This window comes from Pempheris klunzingeri, chromosome 6, assembly GCF_042242105.1.
Source record: "Pempheris klunzingeri isolate RE-2024b chromosome 6, fPemKlu1.hap1, whole genome shotgun sequence".
In the NCBI taxonomy this organism is placed as follows: domain Eukaryota; kingdom Metazoa; phylum Chordata; class Actinopteri; order Acropomatiformes; family Pempheridae; genus Pempheris; species Pempheris klunzingeri.
The window spans coordinates 11,590,500-11,617,515 of NC_092017.1; the positions used below are offsets into that span (position 1 = coordinate 11,590,500).

The 27,016-nt window shown below is 41.9% G+C and overlaps 2 protein-coding genes across 2 annotated transcripts in view; both read right to left on the reverse strand.

Moving 5' to 3' along the window:
• notch2 (notch receptor 2) overlaps window positions 1-9,514 on the reverse strand; it is a 43,420-nt gene extending 33,906 nt beyond the window's left edge. Inside the window, exon 1 of the mRNA XM_070831584.1 lies at window positions 9,190-9,514. Coding sequence (XP_070687685.1) covers window positions 9,190-9,262 — 73 coding nt within the window. The 5' untranslated portion in view covers window positions 9,263-9,514. The remainder of the gene's footprint in view (window positions 1-9,189) is intronic.
• A 10,840-nt stretch (window positions 9,515-20,354) lies between these two features.
• sec22bb (SEC22 homolog B, vesicle trafficking protein b) lies at window positions 20,355-26,582 on the reverse strand. Its single transcript, XM_070832080.1, has 5 exons — window positions 26,370-26,582; window positions 22,933-23,042; window positions 22,592-22,752; window positions 21,502-21,648; window positions 20,355-21,318 (listed from the first exon to the last, which is right to left on the reverse strand). The coding sequence occupies exons 1-5, from the start codon at window positions 26,442-26,444 to the stop codon at window positions 21,164-21,166; spliced, it is 648 nt and encodes a 215-aa protein (XP_070688181.1). The 5' UTR covers window positions 26,445-26,582; the 3' UTR covers window positions 20,355-21,163.
• Window positions 26,583-27,016: the final 434 nt, after the last annotated feature.

Here is a 27,016-nt window from a genome sequence, read left to right on the forward strand (position 1 = left end):
ACATGTTTTAGCGGTTATGTGATTCATCCCCACTTTCTAGAACAGAGCTCTTTTGACAAAACTGAGGGTAGGTCAGCTGATTTAGAAGAAGCTGCATCTTCACAAAAGTCATTGCATTACAGGAAGTGTGCTGAAGAATGGTGTTACTTCCTGTGCCTAGATTAATCAGTGTCACTCTATTTGAGGAGTCCCTGTGAAGGTTAACCATTATCAGCCCTATTTGATATGATTTTGCAGTGTTAAAACTTGGACACATGTAGTTAGTTTTAGTTGCTGTACGTTCAGGGTCCAGTCTCTGAACTGCTCTGGTCTTGGACTAGTGCCTTAGGGGCAGGCTGACAGACATAGGCCATTAGACATGGGGATACCATACATAAACCACTGTGAAATTCATAATCCCCACAAGCACGCGCACACACACACACACACACACACACACACACACACACACACACACACACACGCATGCCTCTATGTGCGCAACTGCACAGGCGTCCACTGTAATAAAGTACGAGTTGATATGAGACTACTGCCGCACTACCAGAGACCACAGAATATAAATATGTGCTATTTTGAGACTAATTCTGTACTGAGCAGTCATACGGTGCTCACACTAGCTACGAGTCAACACAAGAAAATCATGCTCACATTACAGCACAGCGCAGACAGCAGATGATGCACACATATGTGGTTAAACAGAACACTGTGACACAGTGGAACTTTCACTTTTGGCTTTGATCGGATTTAAGTCGAAGTTTAATGCAAAATCATGTTTAATCTGCTTCTGAATAAACCATAAAAACTTGAAATTTTATTACTGGACAGTAAATCTGGGCAACACACCATAGGACACGGCTGATACCAGTCATTGAGCAGTGAGCTGCAAGATCAGCAGAAAATAAAAGTCATGCTGAGGGGGAGGAGGAAGGGAGACCTGAGAAGACCAATGCATACGACAGGGGGAGTGACAGAATGGAAGCAAGAGAGCAGAGACAGGAAAAAGTTACTCTCATCTCTTGACTGGTTTGACGAGCTTCCCATGCACGCTGTTGTAATGCCAGACGCAATGATCTTACCAGATTTGGGACAGCCTGCCTCCTATTACGCCATTTTAACACACACACATGCAAAAAACAATAGCCCCATGATGTAGAGGTCACAAATTTCCCGACCGAAAGTTCAGAAAGGTTTCCGCAATCTGTCCCTCTGGAGTAAAACAAACAACAAAACAAAACGTTCACACACAGTCAGATGGTTTTCTACCTGGCTGTTCTCACACTTCACTATCAATGAAGCATGGACAGGAAAATTTCCCAGGAATGAGAGCCTTGATAAGACTCAATCAACAAAGTCAACAGTGAAACTACGGGCAGATTGTGTGAGCAGAGACAGAACACAGAGCTATCTGACAAGTATCATAGTGCATAGTACTTTATAGTATTTGTAGTAGTGATAGTGTGCTAGTCTTATTAGTATTATTTGGACCCTTCCTGGTCTTAACTAGTGATGCATCTACCAGCTTTATGTGTCTATTACATTTGTCTGGTAAAGGTTAATGGGGGGCTACAGTGAGCTATGTATCTGTAAACATGCCATCATATAGAGTGTGAAAACAGAAAATCGACATACACGGATGATAGATCACTTTTCTCAAACTTTCCTCAATGACCTCAATACAACAAATGTTAGTAGCCTTATTTGCATAGCACTTTTCAAGCATAGTTACAATGTGCCTCTGCAACAAAAAACATAAGAGAAGTAAAAATCTATACAACGAATATTTGAGTGTTGACAAAAAGGGGAAGCTTCTGGTCTGCTGTTAGTTTCATTATGTAGATGTGGCAACGGAAAATTATTCACTGTGCTGCTGCATGGAAAGCGAGAGAGGTCCTCCAAGCAGTGGCAATAGGTATGTTTCCATCCACCTGTTTTTATGTGCATTTTATGTGCAAAATTGGCATATCAAGAAAGAGCAGATACAATAAAGCTAATAGCAACAGACTCAGTCATGGTATCTGCTTTAGCTTATTCTACTGTAGAAAAAGCATTAAAGTCCAACTGAAGCCACATTTAGTCATCCCTTTTTGCAGCCAAAATTTTTTTTTATATTTTTTGTTAATCTAAATGGACTGAAGTGACATTAACAGGTACATTTCCATGCTGTTTAATGTGCTGCCGCTGAGCAGCTAATTAGCCACCTAACGTCAGCCTTCAAACTGACATTAGCAGAGAACTTTTTCCCTGTTAAGGTTTGTTTGGTCACTTGTTCATCAAGCTATAGTAGCGGACAAGATGTGTGCTCGTGTTTGTTAGATACCAAGGAGGTTAGTTAGATAACTAGGGGGCGCCATCATGACACCAGACAAGACAAGTGATTTACAGATATTTACAAAACAAAAGCAATTTAATTTCAGTTGGACTAATTCTTTCAATCAGCAATCAGCTAATTTTCACCTTGAATAACCCTGACTCTGCCCCGGGGTTGAACATTGCGAGACACTTTCTAGCTCCCGGCACTTGTGGAGTCTTGAGTAAAGGCAAGCCCGTCATTGTTTGTGACACTATTGCATCATCATAACAGAGGATGACATCAATTAGTCATAGTTTTAAAGCAGACTGCCTTATCTGTGGGAACCTGGAAGCCCCCATAACTTATAGCAGTTTCTTGTGAATATTAAACAAAGCCGTCTGAATACTGTCTGTCTCAACAATTATTAAACAGACTGCCGTGAACCTTGTACATACATTCTTAATACAGTCTTAATATTGTTTTATTATTATTCAAAATAACTTTTCTGCATGATCAGCAGCTCATTTGTTTTTCTTTCTATTAAAATGTTCACCTTCTATAACTAGAAGCATTTACTGAGTGGTGAAGGGCAGAAACCACAACTACTTTTGAATAAGTAGTGACATAAATTCCAGCTAAAGATAAGTTTAAACCAAACTCTTCTTTTTAAATCTGGCTAGTTTTCTGTGAGAATCTGTAAAAACTGAAAGCACACAGACGTCATGTGAATAAAATTTAAGTTTAAGAGAGCAGACAGCACATCCCTTAACGGTGTAGACCAAGAAAATGAGAGGGGAAGCCTGGTTGTTGCGCTCAGCTGGCATTACACTGGTTCCTCCCTCAGCACTCGCCACTGCTTTGTCACCGACACCACAGCGGGTCCCTAGAGAGACCCGGCCATGTCAAGAGAAGAAAAAAAGACTGTCAAAGATGTAGAAAGAGGAGGGGTGAGGGAGGGAGAGAGATAGACAGGGCTTTGAGCTAATAGCTGAGGATTGAGATGGGGAAGTAATTATGAGAATACAGACAAAGACTGCACACGAATGGGTGTCCCTGAGCCCTGGCGCACATCCATACAGCGGAGGGCAGGAAGTTGTTCGCACTGAGTGAGGAAGTAACCCCATTTCCTGGAATTGCTGTACAAGCCTCTATATCCAGCAGGCCAAACAGTCGTCATGGTAACTTGCAATAAAATACCCTTCGCTCAGCATGGAAGGAGGGAGACGAGGCTCAAACTAAACACTGTTACCCTGAGGGAAACTTCACTGGCCCACACAAACAGCAGATGAACCAAGCAGATGAACCAAGCAGGGGCTTTAAGGCCTCAGTCTGCCAAGTCAGCTTCAGTGTTGAGGGTGGTGACATACCGTAACACACAGATCAGCGCCAACAGAAACAGTAAAACTTGTGATTAATAGGGATGTCTCAAGTTCATGTATCTTTTCAAGATAGATCAAGCCATACTTAAATGCAACAGTACCCGCATTACTAAACTCGATCCACTTCCGACTTTTTGTTTAATGTAACCTATTGCACTCTGGGTACACATTAAAACACTGAAACCTAGACAAGAGAAATGCACGAGTGAGCCACAGACTGACATCAACAGTAGCTTCAATTGATAACAATTAGATTAAGATGGAGGACATCTTGATTGGAACGGCTCCAGTAATTAGTCTGCTACGCTCCCAACTGAGACGGCCTCCTTGCTGCTGTAATTACTTACTAAAGTTCAGAGAATCTCATCTGTGTGTGTGTGTGTGTGTGTGTGTGTGTGTGTGTGTGTCTGTTGGAGGGAGAAAAAAACAGAAACAGGGCGAGCAGAGGAGACAAGCCTAATGCAGGGACTTTCCCTTGCTCGTTCATATTCAACTTTTCCCCCCCTCCAATTCTTTTTTTTAAATTATGATTTAAAAAAAACAACCTCAGGACTATTGTGCAGACATGCTTAGTTACATTTACATAGTTTTAGATTTTGTAGCTATAAACTGAAGTGTAGAGTATTTTAAGATCTACTCCGATAACTGGAACCAGACTCTGTCTGTGAGTCTATCCACAAAAAGAATGTAAACAAAATACATATCCAGTGATACAATACCATGTCCACAGAATAAGACTCAACTCACTTGAACTGCTCACCAACAGCTCCTGAGACAGGCCGACAATGGGCTGTTTTGATATTATGAATTCAGAGGAACATGGTACAAAGTCAAACATCCTTTCATCCTAATGAGTCAAATGTTTTTGTCAGAGTGTATTTCAGACCTCATGCTGTGACAGATTTTGGTAAAAGTTTATCATCATTCGTTTAGCTTGGAAGTTGCTGAGTTTACCAGATTTGAATCAACAGTATCTGAACAACAATGACCAGGGACAACAATGGAAAACCATATCCCAATGTGATTTTTTTTTTCCTCATACCAACATAGATGGTTGGTTAACCATTAAAAATGATTTCCACTGGTCTAGTTTGGCTAAAAATACAGACTTCTCTCTCCATTCCCCTTGTATTTTTATATGCAACCTTTTCATAGTTAATCAGAGCAGAGGTTTAAAGACATCAGGTTAATCGCTGGGTGACAAACAGTAGGAGCAAATGGACAGTTACCTGACCAGAGCCAGCGTCTTTCTATGCACTGGCAAATCTTTATTGATACACTCTGCTTTAACCAGATAATAACAGATGGTAGTAATTCAAATGTATAATACCTTTGAAATATTCCACAATGTAAAATAGTCTAGTCAATTCATATCCACATCCTAGTACTGAAATAAGACTGATTATATGCCACAAATTACAGCTGACTGAAACACAGGACTAAATGAATACTGCGACCCATTACCCATTACGAGTTTCCCCCCCTTGTCCTGCCTGATGTGGTCTGCCTGGTTCATTACTCTGTGCACCCTGCCTGAATGTCTCCAGGATTACGGGGCTGTGTTGGCCAAGGAATGCAGGCCAAAGTAATTCCCTGTTAATTTGCTAACCTGTTCAACAGTGCAGACACAACGCTCTGTAATCCTCTCGACCTTCACAGCCACAAACACCACCCCCTATAGTAACAGTGCATGCGGTTCATGTGAGGCATGCACCTAGTTTCATTCATATTTTGACTGGCATTTATTTAATGCATGAGGATCAAACACACTAAGAGCTAACTGGTCAAGCGGACATTGGCGCAGTATTAGAACTGTGAAGAAAAATGGTAACAGGCCCATAACTATGGCTTTCACCTTGTCTGCTATGCATTTCAACTTCAAGACTTTAATCGTCGTAGGTCTGTGAGTTAACGTCTATTCTAAGCCCACAGAGGCACACACATATGTTCTGTATGTGTGCATGGAAATACAGACACACATACATCTGGAGCACAGTCGCACAGACCATCACCCAATGGCTCATACAGTTCCACACATTATTTACTACTCTCTCCCACTACAACCAAAAACTAGGGAGCTAAACACATGTGGAGGCCTGGCTTTTTAACTACACTACTAATCAAAAGGGTGGAGAAGGCTGAACTGAATATAACATACTGAAGCAATGGTAAATTTATCTTACAGAGATTGCAGGGAGCAGATGGGAAGAGATAAAAAAGAAACCAACGGGAAAGCTTGGAGGGTGTCACAGAGAAGATGTCTTAAGCCACATTAATAACACAGCCACAAAGCAGTGGGTAGAGCTGGTGGTCCGTAAATAATGCAGTGTTGTGGGCAGATCAATAAATATCTTTGTCCTCAGTGGGCAGGGCGAAGCATGGCGCAGATAAATCACATTTCACACCAGGCTCCAGCAGTAAACCATGGGCGGCACAATTGTTGGCCTTTGTCAGTTTGTATCCACAATGCAATACATACACACACGCAAATAGATACACACACGCATGTCAGCTGTCTGCCGTTCGCCCTGGGCAAATATATGCAACCATCCACATGACCACACCATAGGAGTATCACCATGTCGTGTGCCACAAAGATGGCACCTACGCTTCCTCAAGAAGCAGATTAACATTCAACTACGTCACTAGACTGTAGCAGTGTATTAACCATGTTCCTGCATCCACCCAGAGGGTCTTCATTTTCTTCTACAGGCCCTAAAATTACAATTCAATGACGTATAAGAATTTATACTTGTTGCTCAAATAGCAAAACAAACCACATAATTTGTTGTTAAATGCCAGTGTGGTCTCTGGTACGTTGTAACTGGTAATTTAGGAATATGTCACACATCACCTTTTGCAGTCAGAGCTTAGTAACACTGAGCACAAAGAACATACTGATAGTATCATCTGCTTCAGACAATGAAAAGTGGCTGATTAATGTAGCACAGGGAGTGTGCTGTGCCCCATTTTCACTGTCTCAGGATTATGTTCTTTAGCTGTACTGTTGCATGCAGTCTTGTCTGTAATAAAAATTTCCACTGCCTGTTCACAGCAGGGAATCTTTGTTGTGGCTCACAATATTGTGGTCCATTTGAGGAGTAAGGTCAAACTGTTCCTCCCCAACAGAGCTGTACTGCACTAAACTGATCTGGTTCTACATGTGTGATGAGGCAGGTAATCTTTGTTATGAAACTGTATGCACGCATCATATTAGCAAACTTAGGACAGATTTTTATTGTGAAGAAGATACAAGAAGTGAAGTGGTCACAGCGATTAGCAAATGACTGCAAGCTCCTTAGAGAATTTGATGAAATTTTTTTTTTATAAAATATCAAATTCTATCAAATAAAACACAGCAAGATACAGACATTTTGACACAGTTTTGTTGGCATTGGTAAAACAAAACAAAAAACACCCACAGTGAACTGGTTGAAAACAAAGCCGCAGACTGCAGGCTACAGGCACCGATTGCAGCGTGAGTAAACCTCAAACCTCCCTTACGTCATCAAGGTGAGCAACACCTTCTAACATGCCATCCTGTCATGTGGAAAACCACTTGTCCCTTGCACCCATCACAGGCTGCGATAACAGTTGATGCATTACGGCAGTGCCCCAGCTACTGGGAACTTTAGCATTAGCAGGAAAATGGATAGGTGAGGATGGAGAGGGGAAAGAAAAGAAAATCATGGTGCACAAAGAGAGTGTGTGTGTGTGTGTGTGTATGTATGTGTGTGTGTGTGTGTATGTGTGTGTGTGTGTGTGTGTATGTATGTGTGTGTGTGTGTGTGTGTGAGAGAGAGAGAGTGAGAGAGAGAGAGAGGCTGAAAAGAGAGGGAGGGAGGAATGTCAAACACCAACAACATTCCTCTGCCTCTCCTTGCACTGCCTGCAGCACTTTTACATTGTCTTTTCTTCTTTTGTGTCACTTCTCCGTTCACAAGTCACCTATAGTCCATGAAAAAACATGAGCAAGAATAGCACGGCTGCATGTATCAACTCTGAGCTAAAAGGCTAGAAAATCATGTGAGATGACACCAGATTCTCTGCCTTGGCACACTCACACAAAGGCCTAAAAGGGTACAAGGCTACGTCTTGTTTCCCAGAACAGCCACAGAAACAAATGTAGTAGGTATATGACAGTGTTTACACGCCTTTGTGTTTGCAGAACAGCTTTACTACAAGCTAAAATTATTTTCTATACCATACGCTTTTCTATATTTTAGCATATTTGGTTACATCTCAAGTACAAGCTCTGTGTTAGATACCAGCCAGTGTGAGCCACAAGGCCCAAAGGTACTTTTAATGTTTCTGTGCAAGACAACCTTTCATTCTTCAGAGTAGTTCCTAATCCACTGTGAGCTGACTCCAGACTTAAACATGTATTTTAGAACCTGCTATTGGACTACTAGAATTAACAAACTCTAAGAAGTGCTTAATTCAAGATAGGTGCATTAGTAAGTAAACCAGTTAACCTGGTATATGCTGTTTAAATACACATGCACACTGCCAGCAATTCTATGACAAATACACAGCACAGGTGCATGATTTGAGTGATTTCCAACTATATCCAGGTCCTGTCCTGTCTAAAAATATCAAACATTTCTGAAGTTATATACCCATTCCCTCTTCATTATTTCACACATTAGAGCATTTACAGAGCGTGCACATGCTTGATCATTGACCCAAACTTCTTAGCTGCAGGATGGTCAGAAACCTGTGACAGTGTTGCACATGTAGCAGAAGGTGTAGAGTCTTGTACAGGGTAAATAAGTTTCCCCTTGAAACTCTATTTAACCATAATGATGTTGGCATAAAACCCACATGTCCTCCACACCTTCATCACTGTCAGCTCTCTCAATTCAGCAGCGCAGCCTAAACATGGTTAAGTGTCCATTTTGAATTCTCTCTCTAGCACTCGCTGCTCAACATCTGGACAGCGGTGCGACTGTAGTAGGCCACGGTATCCATATTAAACCAGACATTATCCCACTGAATTAGACACATGGAGAATTTAGCCTCGGTTTTAGTGGCTTTACGGAGGTGTGCAATCAATTATGGCCTTTAAATCTATGTGGAAACAGCCCGGGAGTCTTTGAGTGGTAATAAAGTAATAGCAGTGATAAGGCTGAGAGGAATATACCGTTATTAAATGTGAGTATTTCAGTGACACACTCATTGATGTTGGAGTAATATTAAAGTAACACCAGGTTAAGTTAGCTGCCGTGTGTTTTGGTGTAAGACCACATCAGTACCCATCAGTGCGCAGCAGGAACTAAACAATTATCACACAACACGGTTTAAATACTTTCTAAAAGTCAGCCTCGCACCTCATGAGGCTTTTTTTTTTTTTTTTTTTATTCTTTTTCAAAGGTACGTTTTTCAAATCAACTCACCTAGCTAGCTAGTGACACACAGGAGTCCGTGGAGATGCTATGTCAGCCCCGTGTACAGATGCAGACGGGATCATGACAAGTTCTGTGAGTTATTAGAGAAAAACAACACGGCTGAAAAACTTACCCAGAGAGAGGTGGATGAAGCAGAGGACAAGGACTAGTGATTTGCCCGAGGAGAAACCGGGGATGTGCTCCATATTTTCTGTAAAATCCACATAAGGTCGCCAGCCCAAAGTTGAGTTGTCTCCCGGGACGGTTAACTCACTTCTCAAAAAGCGTCTCTCTGGAAATGAACACAGGTAATTAAGAGGACAGACTACACTAACATTTCAGCTACTTCTTCTTCACGTGTGTCCGACGAGTTGCTCCGTTAAAGCCGTTTTAGGTTCAGATAAATGTGACTTTGGCTGGTCGAGGCTCCACACGGCGGTGAAAAACTCTCCCACCTCAGTCCGCTCACTGAAGTCTGCCGTAGCGGAGGGACACAAGCACGTATCCTTCCGCTCAAGGCAGCGGGGATCTATCATCGGGCTGAAAAGATGGTTAAAAACATATTAAACGCTTACATTTAAAACCCACCGTCTATCGAGGCTTTAGAAAATGTATTCTAACCAATACACGTGTTGGTTTTAAGCTGGACACAACATGAAACCACTCTAGACGCTTAAGTTTTCTTTCTGTGTGGCCGCGGCGGAGGAATTTTTTTTCTCATTTTTCTACTTCTCGGAGTCTGGTATGACTCAAAATTAACCCGTTCAATGATTTTTTTTTTTTTTTTTTACTTTTCTCCTCCCATGAAATGCACGGTTTTCCCCCGATGTATAATTCGCCACCATAACCATAAACCAGACCGTGTGCAGGGTTCAGGTCCGCTGCCCCACACGTTTCAGGTGATTTATGTGCACGAGAATCTCGACTTTGAAAGACTTTGTAGACAAAAGGTGAGTAAACAATGACTTGTGGTGACCTCCAAAACCACCTGTCTGCACATTGTTCATGCCTCTTTCTATGTTTTTTTGTTTTTTGTTTTTAATTCAAGCCCCATACAGCATGATTATGGTGTTGAGTGTGACTGAATTTAAAGGACAGGGCACAGACAGGTGAGTAAATGAAGGGGCTTTTTTAAAAAAATCAGTGGTGGTGCAGTGTGTTTACCTGCAGGTTTCAGGTTGGCCACCACTCTTTCAGGAGCTGGTAGATCTGTGATAGTTATAATCCACAAGGTCAGTGCTGTTTAAGGACTTTTTAGGTGGGAAGATTAAAAGTTTAAAATTATTAATAATGTGAGGAATTGTGAGAAGAAGTAATGTTCTAAGTTATAGTGATATCAGTCTTTCCTACAAGGAAGCGATTACTATCATTTTTAATGCTTTTTTTCATTCTTTAATTCCAGCTACTCAAATGTGAAAAGTTTTTATTTATTGTAAATTGAGTATGTTTGGGTTTTTGTATCGTTGGTTGGTCAAAATAAGCAGTACAAAGATGATACTTTGTGCTCTGGGAAATTATGGTGAGTATTTTCACATTTATTAAAAATATTCTATCGACTAACAGAGAAAATAATCATCCAGTTCACAAATAAAGTTTTAGCCAGAGTTAACATACAGGTTAGGTTCGATGCTGATGCTGTCAGTAGCCTTCACACTGAGACATTTTTCAGTATTTTACAGTAGTTTGTCCTTTTTTTAAAATGACATCATTATTTTATTTTTTTCCAGAGAGCAAGGTTAACTTCAGTACCAACATCTAAGACACAAGTGAACCCCAACACACTGCAGGTTAAAGTCCTACACAGATAGACACACTCACACCAGCTTTATAAACTGTTTTAGTGACCACAGTAATCCTAAACTAATTGCCCCTTATCAGCCTGAATGATCCAGGTGTAAATCACTGGCTCATTCCAACAACAAGACCACGTCTCATCCCGGTGATTTGTTTGTCTTTACACCCCGTTAGAGAAACACTGGCGAGCCTCCCGCTGCTGCGACCGGCCCTCTGTCCTCTATTCAACCCTGCTGAAAGGCCTGGAAACGGGGGGAGCAAATTGATCTCCTCAGGGGTCCGTACTGACAATGCTTTTGTTGCTGTGGCCAATGTCAAGCTCTTGCTGTCCGTGCTTGGTTGGGTGTCAGGTGCTGGCACCACAACAAACGCTGTCCAGGCATTTGGTCAGATGCTGTTTTTGTTGATAAACCGCTTCTTGTGTTTGCTTATTCTTCTTGTGTGTCACCAAAACACATAAATCCACTGCCACAGATGTGTCGCTTTGTGAGTTATCCTTCAGTGTTGTGAGATTACAAATTCAAACTAGAATTCCTACACTGTAAGCCGTGTGAGGCAGTAGTAATGTGATATAAGTCACATCAGAGGATCACTTTGTCTGCAGCACTGTTTTCCTAATGATGTCACTCCAGATGTGGGCTTCTATAGTTTAGGAAACATGGGGTGAGAAAGGGTGTGGATCTGACTTGTGAGTAGAAAACGCTGATTAGAGTTCCTCTTCACCATTGTGCTGATTAAAGACTTCTCCCACAGAAGTCTGACACAGTTTCAAAGAAGAAAAAATAAAGTATTTGAAAACAAACAGTTGGGAAAGATCAGCTGATGCTTCAAATCCATCTGAACCACCTTTGTATTAAATACACCAACATCCCCAACTTCAGACCTCTTGTCTGAGATGAGAAAAACACCTCAAGTTTATCCGATAACAGAAGCGGATTACATAATTACAGTTTGTTAGTACTGAAGACATGTACAAACCACATTAAAAATCCATTTTATTAGCAGGAATCATGGTCAGAAAACAAATTAAATCACTGGATATGTTATCAGGACTTCAGCTTCAATATAGCACATTTTGTACTCATTTCATGAGTACTTTTTTACTCCTTACCACAGAGTAGTAATAAACCTGGGCCTGGATCAGAGCCGTTGACCTGTGCCATGCAGGTGGGAGAGCCACTTTCATCACCGTTGGGGCTCTTCATAGTCAGGCCAACTCCAGCTGTCTGCCAGTAGATTTATGCAGCAGAACATGGTGTTCAGGGGGCAGATAGTACTGACTGACTATAGCAGAGAGAGAGAGAGAGAGAGAGTGTGTGTGTCTGTGTGTGTGTGTGTGTGTGTTCTTGAGCACTCTCCTTAACCTTAAACACGCCTTCTTCCCCCAGCCATGGGAAACCAAATCAGTGCGTGTCATTTAAGAAGTCACCCGGCCTTTACGTTCTGAGATGGCAGCCAGTATGAAGTGTATATATGATGCCTGTCTATAATTAGTAGTGGCAGGGACTGAATCACTTTTCTCAGCTGTGGCAACTGATTTGCTAGCATAAACAGTTGTACATAACTGAGGGAGGTCTTGGTCATTGCTTCTGGATGCTTCCATGCGCTTCAGGGACACCTTATACTTATAATCACACTTTTTGCACCACAGCGATTTGCAAACAGCGCCATTAACCTTTAATGCAGCTATATATGCTTCACTGGGATCAGGTTCACTTGACACAACATATGACTAGCAGAGATTTTGTGCTGCCCTTCGCTGATATGAGTGCTTATGAACCACAAGCATTGGGTGTGAAGTTTTGATGTCCCCCCTGTGCCCTCGTCAAGACTCTCGCACATGTGCCGGAAGCATCATCTAATATCATTTACTGTGTAAGCAGATCTGTGAGACAGGAAGCTAAAGGGGGTATATTTAGGGTTGATTATCACCTCCTGTCATACTGACCTGCTTTGACTGCTGTAAAAGAAGCAGCCCACAAACAGTTTTGCATTTTTGTTATGCGTGCCCCCCCCCCTGTAATAGGCTAAAAGTCCTGCGAACATATTGAGTAAAGGATTAAATTAATCGGGGAGCTGGTGGTTTTCTGCTCTGTGGCCATGATAACAAGCAGTGTAAGGCTTAAGAGCATATCTGATCAGTTCAGTTCCAGATCTCCTCGACATGAGCATCAACACTAAACATTTGGTCACTCGAGCAGGGGTAATCAAGATGAGAAGTCACATGATGTCTGATTTACAGAGACACAGAGCAGATACATGGGTTTCCAAATATGTAATCACAGGAAATAATTTTCCTGTGTGAACATCAGGTTATATGAGTCAAATGTCAACATCAGTGCAAATATTGCGCACATGATTTAGAAAAGCACACAAATCAGCACTAAATCAATGTAATCATTTACCTGGTGAGACATGGGATCATATTCAAAGTAAACATACCTGCACAAGTCTTTTTTACTGGCCTCAGTTCTGTTCCAAAATATTAAGATAAAAGCCGTGCTGCAAAATAGCCATAGATAAAAAGTGTCATTTCATAGTGTAATCATTCCATGCATTGCTCAAAATTGATTTACTGTGACCTTACAGTCCATTAAGATTAAGCTAAGGCTGTCATCTGAGGTCGTAATTATTTGGATGATAGTCAAGCTGCTGATGAATCACTTTGTGAACCCCCATGACTTGGCCAGCGGCATCATGTTGCAGACAACATGAAAAACAAGGAAAAACTGTAACACCATCTCCAGCAGATCTCGTCAGTTGTTGATATCCTGTGGCTTTAGCCATGTAGTATACGTTACACTAAAGAGGTGCTATGAAGTTGTCATCTTCCTCGAGGAAAACAGAGATTTTGTGTGCATGGTCATGTGAGAAACCAAGATAGTGTGTGTGAGTGAATGTATGCGTCATGGCGTTCCATAGTGGTCAAAGGTGGAGAGTCAGCGAGCGCGAGGGCCCGATGTGACCGAGCGTGATGTGGGCAGAGACCTCAGCCAAGGGGTCCCTGATGAGGAGAAAAAGGGAGTTGGCAGAGTGGCGGGGAAACAGGTGATGAAGGAAAGGTGTTAGGAGGAGGAGGAGGAGGAGGGATGTGTGTATGCGTGTGTGTGTGAACACATCCTGTAAGGTGACCTAGGGCTCTATCCGTGCCAGGTGCACAGGAATGTGCTGTTGTGTGTGGATGGGATCCTCCCTTGAGCGCCCCTGCCTGCCCACCGTCACCCCACACTAGCAGGCTATTTATATTGCACTGTGGGAAAATAACGGCCCCGGCAGTGTCTTCTGGGTCCTGCAAGGTTTATACCCCCCCCCCCCCACACACACACACACACACGCACACGCACACACGCACATAACACCAACATGCTTCCCAACTGCCTTAGTCACAAACAACTTCAGGACAAACTAAAGCATGAAGCACAAGTGGCATATTAGCCTTGTATGCCAGCGTTATCTGTGCTGGTGCTCTCTTATCTTTGATTCTTCTATTCACCCCACAATAGTTGCAGTGAAAATTTGCAGTGAAGCAAGCCAATAAGATAGAAACATAAGGTAACACTATACTACTAAATGCTCAGCAGCATTTTCACAAAATACCAATTGGAGTCTCATTTTGAGTTATCTGTATGGTTATTAATAGACCACAGTTCAGTGAGGAAGTCACAAATAGTATGGTAAATGAAATTTAATGTGGAAAAAGGATTGAGCAAATGATGGCCTCTGCTGCTCTGTAGCACTGGATCAGATTAACCCAAGATGATCATATGACTCTTACATAACATAAACCCTGAACTATGTTGTAACGATTATTTGACAAGGCACTAAACAGCCTTTGCCAAAGATAAAACAATGACTTTTAAAATGACTTCGGTGGAGAAAAAACAACTCAGACTGGTCACTTATAGTTGTTGTTAACTGCTGTAAGGGTGGAGGTATGTGTAGATGGTGGGAGTTGGTGGGACTGAGTCAGTAAAGTGACTCCCACCCAAGGTTGTTTCAACCTCTCCCTCATACATTAAGAGACGCACATTCAAGTACAGATGTATGCACACGATACACTGACTGCAACACATAAACACACACAAAAAAAACCCTACTGCCACTCAAATTTAGACCCTCTGTCAACGCGTCCGGGTCCCTGAGGCCCAAGGGTGCAGTAGGTCAAACTAATCTGCCACAGTCCATGATGAGAACACTCGGGACAGGACAGAGAGGAGAAATGATATTAAAGATAAGCAGGATTGAAACACAGCATGTGCTCAGGAGTTATCAAGGACATCAGTACAACAGTACAGCGGTTTGTTTTTAGTCTTGTGAAATAATTCATATATATCACACTTGCCCAAATATGAGCTTTTTTTTCTTGGGTTTTGTTTAGCATTTTCTCTCATTCTTCTCTCTCAATTCATAACATGTGTGCTGATCAAATTTCTCTACATAGTTGTGTGTTTAACTCACACGTCAAGCTATTGAAAGCGCAAAGTGAGTATGCTCTGCATATCTCTCAGGGTTAATTGTATCATAAATTCACAAGCTGCGAAAAGACAGGCATGGCTGGAATTCACACTTAGGCCTTCGCTTTCTCACAGGCACAACTCATCATTGTATGTGTGCTTGAGTGTGAGATATGAAACTAACAATGCTGTCTGTTTGAAGAAAGGGGAGAGATTCGTGGAAAATGCAGGGAAATGAGAGGCAGTTTTGAGGGAAATATTTCACCTCCACTGTGCAGTACATTAAAATGTGAATCTGGGACCTTCAGTTGCATCCATCCATCCATCATTTATACCGCTTATCCAGAAGAGTGGCGTGGGGGCTGGAGCCAATCACAGCTGGCATTAGGCAAAAAGCGGGTACACCTTGCATCACAGGGCAGACAACCATCCACACTTCATCTTCAGCGACAATTCAATATATGAGGTGTGTTTTTAACCCGGCATTAAAGTCTGTGATTGTCTTTTGTTCCCCCTCTTTCTCGCTTTCTCTCACATTTCTCTCTTCCCACTCTATATCCTGTTTTTGTTAATGACATGTGCTTACACGCCTTAACGACGATTCCAGCACACAATGTGAAATGTGGGTATCTTTGCACTGCTGGGAAAAGGCATCATTTATTACATCAGTTTTATTACGGAGTTAAAGGTCTGCTTTTTTTTTTTAACTCATGAAGTATTATGACAGCAAGGCGTGAGGGGTCTGCAGCAAGGTGATAAAGAATACACAGAGTGTAGAGCAGGTTCAGGCCTGTGGAAAACACTCCACATTGACCCCCCCGGTGAGAAGTTCCTAGTTCCCAGGACCCGGTGTGTACGTTTGGGGGGCAATAACTCACTAGGTCTCTGGACTTCCTCTTTCGGCCTTCTGCGTTTTATGACCCTCTCCTCTGCCATACAGCTGCTGCCTTCACAGCTTCCCTTTGCTCCCATTGGATTAGACGGGAGTTTGAGGGAAGAGGATGAAGAGGATGAAGAGGAAGAGATTGGAAAGCAGCTGGGATGAGGTGGGAAGCTGGTTAGATATGGGATAGAGCTTTTTTTTTTCATTATGATCATTACAGATGATGAGATGGGCTTATCTTGTTATGGTCCACATCTTTCTGTACCTTCCCACCACACTACAACATGTACAGTACAGTAACACTCCCATTTTGTTTTCACATAGAAGAAAACTGTTTGTATTATGTTTTTTTTGACTGTCTAAAGTGAATTTGCAGTAAATTATCAGTAAAACCCTCCACAACAACATCTCTGGGCCAAAAGTTACCAACTGCAGTCATTGTAGCAGCAACTCAATAATGCATTAACTTTACCCATTATACATGGATGGAAAACTACCCAAGACAGGGGGGTGTTTTGACCCAGCGTTATTGTTAGCCATGCCAGCAATGTGGCTCAAGGGGTGGCAATGATGGTCTGTCAGTCGGCCCACCACATTGGTCCAGACTGAAATATCAATTATCTGATTGCATTGCTGTGATATTTTGTGCAGGCATTCATGGTACCCAGAGGATGAATCTCAGTGACTCTGATGATTCTCTGACTTTTCCTCCAGCGCCACCAGCCACTCAAACTTTGCACTCATCAGTGAAATGATTTGCACCAAATTTAGCACAGAGTCATAGTTTCCAGATTATAGCAATAGCTTGACTTTTCCTGTTTGGGTATGAATTACCATGAAATACTGTACACACACTCACAATCCAAAGACGATGAATTGTGAAAACTTTGATCTCTTGACCTCATTCATTGAGGACCACCAGGTAAAAGTTTGTCCAATACTTCGGTTTGTGACCAAACACCTGCAGAACTAATGACATTCCCGTCAGCTGTATTTTGTGCTTAGCGCAAATTCGCAAATGTTAGCATGCCAGAACATGAAACTAAGAAGGTAAATGTTATACCTGCTTAGCATAAGCATGATAGCATTGTCATTGACTCCGACCCCAGCTCTAAGCTCCACTGTGCCTAAGTAAGTAAGTACAGCCTCACAGATCCACTAGCATGGCTGTAGACTACTCTAGCTCTTATTAAACTTACATGTATCCTTTGCTTTTTCGAATGTTATATGCACACCACTGGATTTAAAGTTTTTAAGGTAAACCTTACGGTGGTTGAGTTGAACATGGGGTGGAAACAACTCATTTGTACTGGATAAATTGAACCCAGTATTCCATCTGTGCAACATTGATCCAAATTGTTTTTAACTGAGTGATCTTTAGTGCGTTAGTTGAATTCTCTGAGGGTGTCTATCTTTCTGTTTTTGTCACATCCTGTCAGAGACTGAAGTCTACTTAGTCTCAGGGAGTGAATTGTGCTCTCACAGTGCAGCGTGACAGACTCCTTACAAACATGTCTACCCATTAATGAGATCGGAAATCTGTGAAGTTCAGTGAACACGGGGGACAATTAGTGAATTTGCATGTGAGCATATAGTCTGATCACGTGATGAAGCTACTCAGCCAGAAACATGACAGAAACCCTCTTGCTCTGACTGCACTGGCGTGCTCGACTGTCTGACATTGAGAGGAAGTGGCTGAAGTTCAAGGTCAAGGTCACATTGTTTTAATGTCCTGTTTCTTTAAGATTGCACAAGACTCAGGAGAAGTTGAGTGTAGGTGGACGGCCTTGTGGTTGTGTCTGTCTTTGACAGGAAATTTAATCAAGATACGGTAATATGAGCTGGCAGTAGACAGACACAACACAAGCTTTTTTTCTTGAAAAGTGATAAATGTGTAGGAGGCAATGCCACCTTTCGACCTGTCTTGGTTTTAGAGTGTGTGTGTGTTTTAATCAGGCTATGTGTGTTTAGTACATGCGCCGTATTCCTGACCCCTGATCACACAAAGTATTTTAATCCAATCAGCTTCGTTTTCACATGACTGTCACACACTCCTTGCTACTATGGTAACCTGCAGAGGAAGGAGAGAAAGTGCTGGAGTGAGAGAGGGGTACGTTGTCCTCCCCTTAATCACTGTGACATTTACACACATAATCGCACACATGGATTTTGTACTTTAACTCAAGTTTCTCTTCCTTGTGTCTGACTTCGCGAAAATATAAACCCTGATTTTTGAAGTCACTGTTGTTAAGTTCAGTGGAAAAGACTGAATGTGGAGTTGCAATAGCAAGAAATCCATCAGTTAAACTAATGATAGCATCTGGAAAGTGAGGTTTAATGGTTAAAATGTAGAGAGAAAAGCTGGACAAATGATGAGACATTCATGAGGTTTGACTGAAACTGACAGACCACAAACAAGGCTGCAAATATGTGCACAATGTCACACATGGCAGCATTATTATACAGAAACACACACAGGTACTAGTCTACAGCAGAGATGAATAATAAAAATGAGGATTTGCAGAAAACACCTTTAAGTTAATAAGCGCTGTTGTAGTGGAACAGGATTTCAAAGGAAGACAACATTGATCACACCTAAGGCCAAACTCACGACTACCCACTTCCCTTGAAGGGTGAAAAGGTTAGTTCTTGCCCTGTGGTTTGTCTCTGGCACGCTACCATCTGCTGCTTCTCATTTTTTCTCTGACATTTCCTGTTCTACTTCAAGTTAAAGCGTCAGACTGCTGCTGTGTAAGCTTACAATACTAGTAGTTGTTGCATTTAACGTTATGCCTTTTTTTATTCCTACTCTTTCTCTTACTCCGGAAGCTGCAGCCTATATTTTTCCATCTTTTAAAACTAACCTATGATTTGCAGCTCTGCTAACATGAGGCCTCTGTCAGCAGCAGAAGTTTCAAGTCGGGGCGATTTGGAGCCTCATTTTTCAGCTGCATCAGTGCAACAGTGAGCAAAGCCCTCTACCTGCTGGTCAAGAGTGGTATCACCAGGCTGTGTCGGCCTTGAAAAGAGCACGAGGGTAAAGTTCTGGTAAAATTGGTATTTCAAAACAAATGCTGTGGAAATGACACCAACAGCCAGTGGCTCATTCTTCTGAAACCTTTTGTAGATCTGAAAGAAATATCTGCATCAGGATAATATAATACAACACCTGGGGGTGCCCTCTGAGTCACTTAGTTTCCTTCTCAGAAGTTGGGAGTTGGCAGTATTCTTTAAAGCACGTTTTTTCCCCATTTTATACAGAGACGGTTGTTTTCCTGAAAGTCTTTTGCATAATCTGTCATAAAGGTTAAATCTCACATTATTGAAAGGATGAGGTATATATAATTTAGATTTACTGATGTGTTGAAATAGCGTGCTCCTGTCTTAGATAACCCCATTCAAATAACCTACTTTTGCATTTCAACAGTCTAGAATAGGATCATTATAATATAAACAGGTGGTGATTTGTAGTCTGGTATGTGCATTCTGCGTAGATGCTTTAACCAACGGTGACAATTTCCGCCCCCAGACTTTGTAATGCAAGCATCTCAATTTGCATTCCCAGTTGAAGAGCACCTGATAATCATCGGTTCAACTAAAGGTCTTCTGACAAAAAAGAAGTGCGTCTTGTGCAAATGATTTTATTCATAGATAGACTGAACAGAAAAAGGGGAGGTGTCCTTTCCAGCCTTGAGTAGATGTCACACACGCTTGTGACTTTGAATCCACTTTTAAACTGACTGAAATCTACACATTCATACAAAATAAAAAGTCTGTTTACAGAAAGGTGCTGGTCCACACGGTCAAGGTGAAACAGAGCATAAAGGGAGCATAAAGGGAGCGTGTATGCACTCTGTTGAAGGATAAGCTAAAATGCTAAACTTGAATCATAATACAGCTGACTTTATAGGACACATTTACCTTAACTAAAAACAGTTTATTATGATGGAGACTAAAGTGAAAGGCGACTGAATTATTTATCTGTAAACTACAAACATCTATATTCTGTGTTTTTCATACTTAACCTATTAAACAGCTGACCAGCCCACTGTGCACACTAAGCCAATGTTTTGTGATCTGCTTTTGGCTGAATGAAGTAAAAGTAAGTCAAATTAAATGACCCCCCCCCCCCAAAAAAAAAAAAAAAATCTGACTACCCCCCTTTAGTTAAAAGATAGTACATCACCTTCCGTAAGGTCACTGACATCCCATAATGGTGAAAAAATAATCTGCTAAATCAGACATGGTTGAAATAGCATTTTGCAAGGCTTCCATATATTTAAAAAAAAACTCAAATTAATTTTCTATGTTGGTGCAGAGCCTATTCAACCGCCTAAGAATGAACCGCCATGTTATCCAGATATTTGTAACTGTGATACATACTGCGTGTTGTCCAGACCCGTAAAACCATCACTACAATGATTAACGTGTTAATGAACGATACCATGTGATGTGCTCAGGATAAATAGAATTATTATTTTTTTGCTCGTTTCTATATTATTAGACAGTAAACAAGATTAATTCAGTCTGGTTACAGTACAGTACAGCTTTGGAAAATTCACAAAACAGGAAATTTCTCTCTTCATTTTTCCTCCACACCTGAAAACCAACCACCAACAATTTGCCTTCAGAAACAAAAGCAATCAACCCTCCCACACACACACACACACACACACACACACACACACACGCACACACATTCACTCATTCACTCGTTTCCTCTTAACCTATTGCCAACTACGAGCGCATTACTGTATAATAATTAATAATAAAACTATGTATTATGACATCATTTAAATTCAGATCACACATCCATGGACAGGCAAGAACAAAATGGGCGGTGGCGTGTCTGCAAAGTCTTATTAAGAGCAGGGATCCTGTTTTTAGTCGAAGGTGACAGCTTTTCTTAGTGTCTGCAGACTCTGTGCAGCTCATTTTCACTTCAATACCTCCTTTCTCTTCCTCTTTTTTCTCTCTCAGAGCCACCAGAAGCGCACATAGACAATGAGCATGATGAAAAAGACACCACCGGCCGCCAGCTTGGCATAGGTGGAGCGGGTATTCAGATACTTGGCGTCGCTCCGGTACTTCTTTGACAGGCTGGACAAGTTGCTGGCCTTGGAGTCTAGCGCTGCAGGGAGGAGAAACCAAAAAGAAATGGAGAAGGAGTTCAAAACAAAGGAGGAAAGAGGGGAGTTGAAAAAGGAGGAGGGAGAGACGCAGATAAGGACCAAATCAATGAATCTGAGGCGCACTGCTTCTCGCTTTTGTAATTCTGCATCAGTGTGACGGTCCTGAGATAACAGGGGCTTACCAGAGAGAGCCTCTCCTCTCTGCAGCACCTCCTCTATGTTAGCCACCATGATCCTCTGTACGTCCTGCAGCTCTGTGTTGATGCTGCCCAGATTCCTCCTCGCTCGGCTGTCAATGTACGACTTCTTGGTTTTTTGGATGTAGGTGTCTGGTGAGGGAGCGGCACAAACAATAAAAGCAGTTAACAGCAGCCGGCGGAGTGTTTTCACTGCCAAATTAGGTACGCAGATGACTTTGTTCCACAGTCCTGGTAGCCGGTTTATTTGTATTCTGACAATTTCCCTCCTCTGATAGGTTTAATGAGTGATGTAATGAACTAATGAGGCACATGCACTCAGCGTATGAATTCCCTCCTGCCGATTTTCCATCGGACACGAGTGACAATGTATTTCGCAGTGGGGTAGAAAAGGATTCAGAATTAACCAGCGATGCAAGAAAAGTGAGTCAAGTGAGTTAAAAAAAAAGAAAGAAAAAGTCAACTTTATGCATTCAAGAGCAAAGTCAGCCTGGAGGCTCTGTTGTGATGTGCCAAAGAAAAAGTGATGCGGTGGTGGGCTAGTGAGATGTTGCCTGCAGTGACAGGCGAACAGCGACAGTGCTGCATAGTTGTTTCACCTACAGTGAGTTCTCACTGAAAGGAGCTTGCTTATTGTTTAGAAGGGTCTAAAATTTGCACATTTTCTAGTGTTTGCGAGTAATGCAACAAATCAGTGTCACGGTAGAAACCTCGTTAAGCTTCATTAGAAAAATAAATGTTTCAGTTTACTTCATTAATTCAGACAATTTAGCATTTAGTGTAGTTTTCATGTAGGGGTGCAACTAATGATTATTTTCATTGTTGATTATAAGTATCAGTAGAGAAAAAGGTAGAATAACTCGGACAGGCGGATCTCCGAGTTGTGTCATCACAACATTATACAACATATTAATGGCCACTGATGCGTCTGGAGCAAAAAACAAGCAGATACATTACCTATTGAAAAGCACTGATGCCAAAACAAGTACTAAATTGTGCAGTGTGACCAACATGCTTGAACTTTTCAGCCCAGAGAGAAGTAATTCAGACGCTCCCGGCCTGCTTCTCTTCTTACCAAATTCGATGAAGGAGTAGGGCCGGGAAACTGTGGGGACCTTCTTTCCATGCTGCTCATGAAACTCTGCCTGCAGGTCTTCTAGGTACGCGAAGGCCAGCTTCTTAGGAAAGCTGGCTTCACACAGCACAAGGTAGCACACTCCTTTCTCTATAAAATAGCTGCAAGGAGAACATAAACATGTGATAATAATGTCATTTTAGGTGGTTTTGCTGTTTCCTGATTACTTCAGGAAACCAGTATGGGAATACGTGCATTCTTGTTAGATTTTATTGCGTTATGAATTTGATATTAGGCAATTCACGTTTTTCCAATATACTAATGTTCCTTTTCATACTCACTGAAATGACATGGAACCAGCCTCTAGAGTGCAGCGCGTGGGACTCTGTTCATTGAGTTTCCTGAAGAGCTGCTTAGCTTGACTCTGATACTGCTGAAGGTCCCGACCAAGCTAAACACACAACACCAAAACAACGGCCAGTTACCACAAGACTCACTCGCATCTCACACAGAAAACATAGCGTTTAATCAGGGCAAGAAATTTACTTTTGCTCACAAGCACATTTCACTATTTTAACACCAGAAGAGACGTTAATGACAAATAATGTCAGTGTGGGTACTTGGTAAGTCAAGACAGACAAAACTGGACACCTACAGTCTAGATTTCACACTATATTTCTCAATGGTGTTAATTTCTTGCCCTGTAAAGCGTGCTGAAAATAAATAGTTGGCAGACAGACTCAGCAGTGTGATGCTACATCTGAAACTGGAGGCAATGGTTTTTTTTTTAAAAAAAAAGAACAAATAGCCGCTCCAGCTGTTTGTGGTAAATTGTTTATGGTCAGCATTCCCTTGGTGGATGGGATTCATTTCTTGGGTGTTGTTGACTTTAGCAAATGATTCTTTACAGCAACACTGTAGCATCACAGAGACACGGATGATGGTGAAGCACAGAGCAGAGACAAAACAAACCTTTTCACTTCCCTTTTTGAGAGCAAACAAGAGAGTGAGGGAAAGATGTTAGACTCCCGGCAAGTCATGCTCAAACATAGAACAGCATTACATGTCACCATGCCATCCATTTCAACCCAAAGCAGTCTTTTCTAGGGGCCAGTAATGACAGGGGGAACCCTAACAATTGATATGATAAGTTGAATTGTCTTAACAAGATAAATCTTACATTCATAACTGTTAACAGAAACATAACAATAAATCACATGGATCAATACAGTCAGTCATTTTACTCATCCAGCATCCAGCCTGTGGAACTGTTTACACCATCTCACATGAGTAATGCAGTAATACAGTATGCAGTGCAACCACTCGGCCAGTAGGACAGACTAATATTGGAGAGTTTGAAAATCTATTGGATGACTTTAATTTTCTAAAGTATACACATAAAAGTTTTGAAAATAAAAATCCCCTAAAAAAATATTTACAGAGCAGAACAATGAAACATGTCACCCCTCTGGTGGACAAAGTATGTAACTGACACACAGTTTCTAATGTGGGTCAAATTATGTCATATCTTTGACACTCCTGTACTTAATATTTAATACTATCGATTCAACATATGAAAGCTATTAGTGTTGCTTATATCGTGCTTGTACAAAGTGCACAAACAATATAAAGCAGCAAACACACGAGACGGAGGTCAGGCTGTGGCTCTGTGCTCCTCTCCACAGTGGGCCATCTCTCTGTGTGTCAGAGGCTGCAGTAGACGGAGCTCTCCACCCTGATCGGCTGCTTCGGGAGACAAATCTAACCTTTCCAAACGCTCAGGGGACAAACCCACAAACGCTCGTCTGCCACCGGAAAGTTTAGGATGGAGACGTCCAGCTGGGAGAGACGTCTCTGAGCCACAGGAGTTGCTATGGTTACCCCAGTAGCTGACAGAAACCGTGACACGCTCTGTGCTCGCGCCACCAGTATAAATGCTAAACCCTCCTCCTGGATGCAGCTAAAATATAAAATAATATTATGGAATATGTTTAGAGGGAGCGAGAGGGTGAACCGCTGTTTCTGTGTGCCTTGTTAACATGAAAATAATTTTGAGTGATTATTGGGAATGCTCTGATCAATAGATAGTAAATAAATAATGCTTTGTTTAAAGATTTGGTTAAGTTTTTTCAGCAGCCCCCCGGTGTTGTCCAGCGTGCTCCAGGCTCTGAGAATTTTGATGATCTTTACGTTTAAAGCTGCGTCTCTTCGGTCCTTTTTGTCGTGACTCATGAGTAGGGTCATACCGGCGTTATCTCGAGAGAACAAACTTTGTTATCTTGTGATAACAACTCATTTATCGTTTTAGAGAAAACTAATCGTTTTAATCTCATGATAATGACTTATTTATTCCACTATCTCCAGAAACCGAATTTCATTATCTCAAGATAATCTTGAGATAACGAGTTAGTTCATCATGACCAAGGGTTAATTATGGAGAACTGTAAAATGAGTGAGAGGTTCATTCAACTTCACCAGATATAAGCCATCAAGACTGTGGTGTAGTCACAAGTGTGACTGTGTCACCCAAAGAGGAAAATGCAGAATTAATTTAAAGTCCCACTAAAACATTTTGTTCAAAACTATGGAGATAATGGAAGTAATGTCCTGATAACAAGGCACCTAGAAACAGCTGTTTAAGGTCTCTCTCTCTCTCTAAACATATTCCATAATATTATTACATATTTTAGCCAGGAGGAGGGTTTAGCAGTTATTTTGGAGGCTCCAGAGGGCACAAACACCTCGTGGTTTCCCAAAGTGATACAGCTGCTGGCAGAGTAACCATGGCAACTCCTGCGGCTCAGAGACGTCTCTCCCAGCTGGACGTCTCCATCCTAAACTTTCCCACTGACAGACAGCATTTGTGGATTTGCCTCCTGAAAGGTTAGATCTGCCTCCTGAAGTCGTCCGTACTGTTCAGGGTGGAGAGCTCCGTCTACTGCAGCCTCTGACACAGAGAGATGGTCCACTGTGGAGAGGAGCACAGAGCCACAGCCTGACCGCTGGCTCATGTGGTAATCTAAGTGTTCATTAACACTGTACTCCTGCTGCTCTGTACTGCTTTGTGTTATTGCTCTGTTATACTATGTACAAGCATCTATAAGCATTGATATGTTTTAACTGTTTAACCGGTAGTATTAATGGAGTAAAATTCTTATTGTCGTAAATATCACCATCCCTATGTACCACATATTCTTGCCTACATACACAGATATTTATTTTATAAGCACAAACCTGAAATATGTACTGGTTGGGCTTTAATCTTTAATGTCCTCCTGTAAAATGTCCAGTAATGCCTTTGATCAGGTGTTACTGACTTAACTTCGCAATCAAACCGGATAAAGATAACGCTTCGCGGCCCTATATGGTACTTCTGGTACAAGTCGTAGACATGTCTGTCTGTGGGAATTAGACGTAACAGGGTTTGAAGACCTAGATTGGACTGAGTGGACTCAAAAAGAAGCTGTAGGAGGACACAAAGTTTCTGGGACTTGCTGGTCAAGTTGTGCAACGCTCAAATGGGTTGGTGCAGCTCCTGAATAAGGTGAGGGTTGAAACCCAGGAAGCCTGATCTTTAAGCAGTAATGACTCAGTGGCTTTGGGTCAATAAAAGGCCGCCAACGCGTCCAGGTGCACCGGCCCACAGCAGCTAGTTAAGGTTAGCTGACGCGTCACTGCTGCATTTGAACAACTTAAACGCGTTTACAGCAGGAGCCCGTAGCGATAGCAGCAAACAGGTAGCTAGCAACCACACAGGTGAAATATCTGGATGTTTAACCTGCTCGTCCTCCTGCATCGAGGCGGCTAGCGGCAGCCCGTCGGCCAGCCGAGCGATCATCGTCAGCAGCACCATCTCTGCGAAGAGTCCGACTGTTTCCCCGCGGCCCGCTGAGCGTTACAGGTGGACGGCTCAGGTAGCTGCTACCAGTGTCTGACAGGCTGGGAGCTGACAACACCTCAGGGCTGACGCGCTGAGCTGGCCGGAAACGCCTCAGCTCGGTGTGTCACAGCTAAATAATTCCGTCCTCCCGTGGTGCGGGAATAGGTGTCCGCAATTTTAGTTCCGTTTTACGTTGACTCTACAACGCAACGTAACCTACTTCTTGTCCTAGTGTATTATCGCTAAATAATACGGAATTAATTTTCGGAGGCTTTCAACCACCATCATCATCATCATTTTCAGTCTCACCTCATGGTCTTCCTCAGTTGATAGAGACTTGAGATGAGACTGAAAACAGTGGGGGAAAAACAATCAGTGGGCCTTGTGGTTTGATTATTTTATTTTTTATTACCAAAGTCAAGACTACATTTTTTTTGTGAAATAAAAATGTAGCCTATTTTATGTCTCTTGTGTTCAAACATGTTCTCATCCTAAAATCAACAAAATTTGATGAATTAATCAATTCGAAGTAATTGTAATTTTTT